This window comes from Mesitornis unicolor, unplaced genomic scaffold (genome assembly GCF_000695765.1).
Source record: "Mesitornis unicolor isolate BGI_N332 unplaced genomic scaffold, ASM69576v1 scaffold9461, whole genome shotgun sequence".
Classification (NCBI taxonomy): domain Eukaryota; kingdom Metazoa; phylum Chordata; class Aves; order Mesitornithiformes; family Mesitornithidae; genus Mesitornis; species Mesitornis unicolor.
In genome coordinates this window covers 36033-43716 of record NW_010161759.1, presented here as the reverse complement: position 1 = coordinate 43716, position 7684 = coordinate 36033, and the positions used below count along the sequence as shown (strand labels likewise).

Sequence of the window (7684 nt, the reverse complement as noted above, 5' to 3'; positions counted from 1 at the left end):
AGTACACTCGGCCCAAATTTCGGAAGTGTTGAATACCCTCAGTTCCACTGAAGTCAGTGAAGACACAGCATTTCTCAAAGTACTGATGCTCACACGGCAAAACGCTAACTGCTACTAACAAACTCGCGATGAATTAAAGTGTTCTGAAGCTGGAGGTGGGGAAGGGTGGGAGGACCTAAGTTTGCACACAGTTATCTCTTCGGATTAACAAGTTAGCAACTGTAGACGTGCTTCAAATTTGGAGCGATTGGCTTTTAATTCTGGGAGGAAACCTCCTCTGAGAAGGCAAAACCGTTTGAAACGATACCGAAATTATACCGCGCTCTTATGGAAATGAGAAACTCGGCGAGTTTGGATTTGGTGGCGGTGCCAGGAACGGGGGCGTCGGGAGCTGCAGCTCTAACCACGAACCCCTGCGCCGCGGCGGGGAGGAGGGCTGGGGGCGCAGCCACGCCGCGTTACAGGAGGTATTTGCGCCTGGTGTCCTCGTCCAAAGTCAGGTCCACGACCTCGGTGGGCGAGGACCAATTCTGCTGGGGAGCCACCGCGGTCCATGGCTGCGCGCCCGCGCCGTGCTTCCAGGAGGAGACGCTCTGGATCACACCCCCCCGGGGATGCACGCACCTGCGGGGAGACAACACAGGGGGGTTAAAGCCGCTGCCGAATTCAGGCGCAGCATTCCCGGCTGCTGTGGTTTTAACATTTGGGTATCCTGTTAACACGTCCCTCTCCAAAACGTCCTCGTGGATGTGCTGCCTGTACAGTCCGGGACATCTTAAATACCCAGTGACAGAGCTGAGACTACACCTGGATTTAAACCTGGGGTGGTGGTAGGGATTAAATTATTTTTAAGGAATTAATTCTGGAGTGGGTGTAAAATGCGTGCGTTTTTATGCACGTATCCATATCTGCATGGATCCCAAGGATCTTGAAGAAGTCTGCCCCGTCGTGTCACTACTCAGAGGCAGAGAGTTTTACCCACTGGGCTTTTTAAAAGAATTCAACAAATTTAAGTGAGGTTTGATGAGACAGAAGGAAAAGTTATCTTTCCATATGAAATCAAAATCACATTAAAAAAAGGACACTTTCATTACAGTAATTACAAGAGACACCTTGCAATTACATTATTACAGCCACTACACTTGGTCATCTTAACTTCTTAACTAAAGATTACAGACACGCTGGGAAATGCTCACCGATAACCGTACAGCCCCACTCCAGCAAACCATTTGAGCTTTCAGCGATTATGATCAATGAGACTAAACCACGTATTTAAAGACAAGCACATGGTCAAGTGTTTGCTGAAGCGAGGTACAGACACTCTTATTTGCACAGCATTTTTAGCTATCAGTAATAGATACGTGACAGCTGAAGTACAGGCCAGTAATAATCAGGAAAATACCAAAATGAAAGACTGATTTTGTTATGTGATGAGAGGAATTTACTGGGGTGTTTGGGACTCCCTTTCCAGCTGTAAATCTGAATGAAGCACTAGAAAAACTCTATACCCAGTGCTCCAAAAGTTGCTTTGCTCTTGCAAGCGCTGGCACAGAAGCAGGAGGTGTTTGGCTGCTGGGGCATCGCTTCCCTCTTTTTGTGAGGGCACAGGTACCGTATTTCAGGAACCCAGGTTTTCTGCACTGGCCAAATATCCCTGACATTTACATTTTATTTGTTTTAATTTAAGGTAGCACAATGGATTTTCTGCAGAACTACTTAGGTTATTGCTCATCTCTGTGGGCCCTGGTTGGAGACAAGAGTCTCAGGAAATAAAATGAAAAATCTCATTCTCCAGGCTCGAAGTTCTCTGAATACAAATGTCTCATTTCCTTCCTGGATACGCTATTTAGTTTTGGATGTGATGTTCAGAATGACTTTTTATTGCCTCTTCGGTCTTAAAAACACACACTTAGAGTAAGTATCTACAAAGAATCAGTAATAAGGGACTGGAACTCTAACAAATGTAGGGGATTTTTTTTTTAAAGCTTCCTCTTAAGAAGAAATATTTATAAGCGTAACTGACAAGAAAAGTTTACACCAAGGCACACTAAATACAACGTTTGGTCTCAGCGACTGCGGTCCGTCGTTCTGATACGGAACAGTCCTGGATGCTTAGGCAGAGCTAACGCTAACCTTTCTCCCCGAAGATGACAAAAGCAAGCCGTAAATTATCTCACAGAAATGATACTTGGCAAAAATAGAAGTGTTGATCTTCAAACAAGTCACGCAAGCGGCCAACAGCAAAGTGTTCAACCAAACATTAGACTAGGAAGCGTGCTTTCCAGTCTGTGGGTAAGGGAAGATACCAAGTAAAGGCAGCCCAAAAAAGGAGGAGGGAAAAATACCTACAGAAAAACCCCCAGAGGAGGACTATTTTATATACGTGCATAAAAACCCCATAAAGTCTATCGGAGAAAAATCAGACAAACAGAAAAACACGACTTGGTGTCCTAAGTAGATGCCAACTATTCCAGCAATGAGGACCACCACCAATTCGCTACCGATCCGAAAAGCTACGAGTGATGGACAAGCTCGAGGGTGCCACGACTCATCCCAGCCCAACGACGGCGTGGGGTATGGAGCACGATCAAAACCAGCCCGAGCAGAACTGGATCCAACACCACGCTCACTAAGCGTGCACAGACACTGATGAAAAACCTAAACCTCCTCCAAACGACAGCCCTGTCTGAAGCCCTTCAACACTTCATGGCTGCAAGCCTCGACCTGCAAGACAAATGAAACTCTCAGTAGGAATCCAACAGCTGAAATGTGCAAGTATTCAACAGAGCCAGGAAGAACCGGTCTGTGGGACATGGTAACGAAGCAAAGCACAAAAGCGTGCTTTATGTCTGCCTTTGCTGAAATTATTTTGGCCTGCATCTACTAAAAGTGATTTTTAACAGCAGCTCTGCATTTAATTAACATTTCCATTCTTGTACATGGGGCGCTCAAGCAGAAGGGCTGTGTGTACATAGTGCTGGATAGATTTACTCTAAATAGTAGTGGAGGACAAGTGGAGGACACACTGCTTGTCATGAGGACAAAGATCCTGCAAGCCCTGGGTCTGCTGGAAACAGCCAGGAGAGCGACTTCCTACGGAATCCGTATCTTCCAGAGGAGTCAGCCATGCAAGGCTTTTACTACTTTAAAAGCAAAGACTCGATCTCTTCCTTCAGCACCTTGAAATTTCCCTTTACAGAATCAGAATGGTCTTGGTTGGAAAAGAGCTTTAAGATCATCGAGTCCAACCACTGATCCAGCTCTACCAAGTCCACTACTACACCATGTCCCTCAGCACAACATCCACTCGTCTTTAAACACCTCCAGGGATGGCGACTCCACCACCTCCCTGGGCAGCCTGTTCCAGCTTCTGATGACCCTCTCAGTAAAGAACTTCCTCCTCATATCCAACTTAAACCTCCTCTGGTGCAACTCGAGGCCGTATCACACCCAGCTGCACTGTGCCCACACGATCTGCACAGGTTCCTGCCTGGAAAACTGGGTCCTGCACATCCTCCTTCCCTTTCCTCAAGATGTGGTGAAGGGACAACGAGGACCAGCTCTGCGCCTTGTCGCTCACTCCCCTTCTCCACCTCTGAACATCCACCAGCCAGCAGACTAGTTTTAGCATGAACCTGTCCATATAATGTTTTAACTGGCTTTTACTACACCAGACTAACCCTCCACACGATATGCAAGTGCCAGTCTTGTTCAACTGCTTCATAATAACACAAAGAAAGATCATAGACTAAAAATGAAGAGCAAAAAATGGCTATCAAGAACAACAGCTGCAGCACATCTGGACAGCTTTCTATCTGAGCTTTGGAAAAACCTCTGGCCTCCTTCCCCTCATCTACTTTGGGGGGAATACTTTGAATCTCTTGTATCTTGAAATAAACCCAAGATTTATAAGGATCTGATTTTTAATCTAAAAGGAGCTACCTTATGACATTAGCCATTGAAAAGTTGATAGTATTTTTACAACTGCTGATTAATTAAATAAACTGGAAGCTGATTAAATGCTTAAAGTGAGCATTTTAAAATGAAACAAGAGCCCACATAAATATTTTTATTTATGTATTTGCATATTCACACTATGCCCTTAAAATCTGAACTCCTAATAATGGTTCCTGATGAATATAAGTTTGGTATCTCAGTATTTGTTATTTTAATGCTACATGTAGCCTGTTAATGTCTGATATCGAATCACAAGCTTAAGCTGAACAGTTATCGATTTGGTACCATTCCGAAGAAAAACACATCCTGGTGTCACTGCGACAGGGGGAATAGGAAACAGAAGTGCAACGTTTGCTACTTTTTGGGCATCAATCAAGAACAGATAACTACAGAAGTGGAAGTCAGCGGTTTTGTTTCTTTATTAATTTTGGCCATACAGATACCTTGATAAAATGAAAGAAATATTAGAAGTGGAAAAACCGAGAAAAAAAGGAAACCATACCTGGCATGTTCCTGAACTCCAACAATCTCTACTTCACTATCAGAAGAGGCGATATTAATTTCTTCATTGATCTGGGCATTACCAGAGGAGATTTTGTCACCTGCTAGGAAGCCTGGATCCAAATGACCTATAGATGGGGAAAAGGCGAATTCAGCCAATGTTTAACAGCTTGCACAACCTGGAAATCAGCTGGACAAGGAATTTCCCAACCTAACAAAAAAAAGGCTGAAACACTGAGATCAGAAAATCTTATTAGATCAAGTTCTCTGTCTTCTGGTTCATCACCAGATACAGGATGATCACTGCATTTATCCAGTCCCAGCAGTTGTACTGGTGGTGCCTAAACCTCTTTGAAATGAAGAAACAAGTCAATAAATCCAACTCCATGATACCGTGTCAAACAAAGCCTATGGGCTGGGCAGAATCATCACACACACCCAGGAAAACGAATTTATTTTCTTTAAAAAAATAACAAAAACAATCAGGGGAAGCCAGTCAATTAAAAAAGCCAACAAACCCATCAGTTTCTGGTCACACTGCTTCATACACCTGCTCTAACATTATCAGAAATACTTTAAAAATAAATAAATCTGCTTTTCGTAAGTTCCATAAACAGCGGTGTTGTTTTTTATTACCATTCCTTAATGCTATCCAGTTCATCTGTGTGTCAAACCAGTCCCCTCCAAATCTTCACAAGTGTGGCAGGTTTTGCCTTTCCTGCAAGGTCCTCCACCACCGTTAGCGAAGCTACGTTGTATTAAGTAATATTTCCACAGAAAACATAAAATAGCCAAAACGATTTGTTTTACAGGAAATAAATTATTTAAAAATGAATTAAAAAATAAATGAAAAAGACAATGCCTAGGTTGTTTCTTTTCACCGTAAAAAAACGATGACTTTTACTGTGTCTCTTGACCTGGGGAAGCCCTAAAGCAGATGAGACTGCCTACTTCTTGGAAACCGCTCGCTCAGCTGTATTACGCAGGGCAAGAATCATTTATCAAGCAGGAAATTTGAGATCAGATGAATATATTATATATATCTAGTTTGACCGGACACTTCAAAGACGAGAGGAGGAGGATACAATAACGATCCACTGAATTTCAAAGGCGTGTGAACATGCAGAACTGATTATACCCCCAGGTAGATCAAGAGGACACCGAGAGAAGAAATTAAACTTTAAAAAAAGGTTCAGGGAAACCTTCTAATGACTGCGTGAAGTATCTGGAAAGGGTGCAAGCAGACAGAGGGGCAGAGACCACAGTGCCTGTTCAGTTTCTGGGAAGTGAAGAACCTTGGTGCAACATCTGGTCAGGGTCAGCAAGGAAAGGAAACATGCGTGCTGCCATGTATCCAAAGGGGGAGTTTCCACCTCAGAAGACATAAAAGATTTGTCAGCTGAACTTAAAACGCATTAATAACCCAGGCCGGCTTCTACTAACATCACTGTTCAGCTGAATGTTTCTTGACAAGTAGCAATGAGTGCCAGAAAGTCCCAAAATGGGTCACGGGTGTTTCTTTAACCCGATCTTTAACACAGTCCTTGGTCATCGATTCACCCGAGCTGGTATGGATGTCAACCTGCCCTAATATGTTACATTAATTTATGAATTGTATACCACCACTCTGCACCCTTTGCTATACAGGGTAATGTCTGGCAGAAGGGCAAAGCAGAGCAGCCCCAAAATGACTCTCCAGAAGTAAAAATGTGAGCCCCAAAAGAACTTTCATGTATTATTATGAAGTTCAGAATGTATGTATGTATATATATGTATATATGTGTATGTATGTATGTGTGTGTGTATATATATATGTATGTATATATATGTATGTATGTGTGTGTATAGGTATGTATATATGTATGTGTATGTATATGTGTATATATGTATGTGTATATGTATGTATGTATGTATGTGTGTGTATATATACATGTGTCCAGTTCTGGGCCCCTCAGTTCAAGAAGGACAGGAACTGCTGGAGAGAGTCCAGCGTAGGGCTACAAAGATGATGGAGGGAGTGGAGCATCTCCCTTCTGAGGAGCGGCTGAGGGAGCTGGGTCTCTTTAGTTTGCAGAAGAGGAGACTGAGGGGAGACCTCATTCATGTCTATCAATATTTAAAGGGTGAGTGTCACGAGGATGGAGCCAGGCTCTTCTCGGTGACAAACAATGACAGGACAAGGGGTAACGGACACAAACTGGAACACAGGAGGTTCCACTTCAATTGGAGAAGAAACTTCTTCTCAGTGAGGGTGACAGAGCATGGACCAGCCTGCCCAGAGAGGTTGTGGAGTCTCCTTCTCTGCAGACATTCAAAACCCGCCTGGACGCCTTCCTGTGTAACCTCATCTGGGTGTTCCTGCTCCGGCAGGGGGATTGGACTGGATGAGCTTTTGAGGTCCCTTCCAATCCCTAACGGTCTGGGATTCTGTGATATATAGATGTATGTATATATATGTATGTATGTGCATATATGTAAGTTCAGACACCCAAAAGGTAATGAGCAGTAGAGAAACGACGATAATCAGAGTGAATATTGGAACAGCAGCTGCGTGTAACTCAGGATTACAGCACGCGGACCTGCAACCTCTGGCCACGCAAATTTCATGCCCAGTAACATGCCTATGCCGCTAATTTCTTTGTGTGAACATTCAGGTTTCACCCAAAGGAGAAGTTCTGTTTGCCCTACAACATCACGGCTTGCAAAAGAGCCCAAAATATTTGCCCATGCACAGAGATGCGATAGCGTGTCCTAATAAGATTTTGCACTTAGATAAAGCTTATGTTGTTGTTTTCCCATGGGAACACATAATTTCATGTCCATTAAACTAGATACTGGCTGAAGATTAAATTTGGGAGCAGGATTTGAAAGCTGTTTTCCAGATGTGCAATCCCAGACGCAGTAAGAAAAGGCCGGCGTTGACAAACGCGCAGTCAGAAGCGTGCGGAGGCTGCAGGGCTGTGGGGCAAGGTGTACGCAGGAGGAAAACAGAGGTTGATCCTTTCAGACGTCGAAATGGCCACAGCACCAGGAGCAGATTTGTCTGGACACGTTCCCACAGGGCCAGAAGAAGTTTCGTGAAGTTTTCTACTTTTCTTTTACCTGGCAACCCCTTCCTTGCTTGGATACAGGCACAGGAAGACAAATTTCTACATCGCAGCAGCGTACTTGTAAGCAGAATGTGAAGAAGGCTTGGTAAGAAACATTACCTTTTATTTCCCTACGC

The 7684-nt window shown here is 43.8% G+C and overlaps 1 protein-coding gene across 2 annotated transcripts in view; it reads right to left on the bottom strand.

Moving 5' to 3' along the window:
* Positions 1 to 458: 458 nt before the first annotated feature.
* The window catches only part of LOC104547647 (chromosome unknown open reading frame, human C18orf25), a 27054-nt gene continuing 19828 nt past the window's right edge, over positions 459 to 7684 (bottom strand). For both annotated transcript variants that reach the window (XM_010193436.1, XM_010193438.1), the window contains 2 exons: positions 4460 to 4586; positions 459 to 624 (listed from right to left, as the gene is read on the bottom strand). In XM_010193436.1, coding sequence (XP_010191738.1) covers positions 459 to 624; positions 4460 to 4586 — 293 coding nt within the window. The remainder of the gene's footprint in view (positions 625 to 4459; positions 4587 to 7684) is intronic.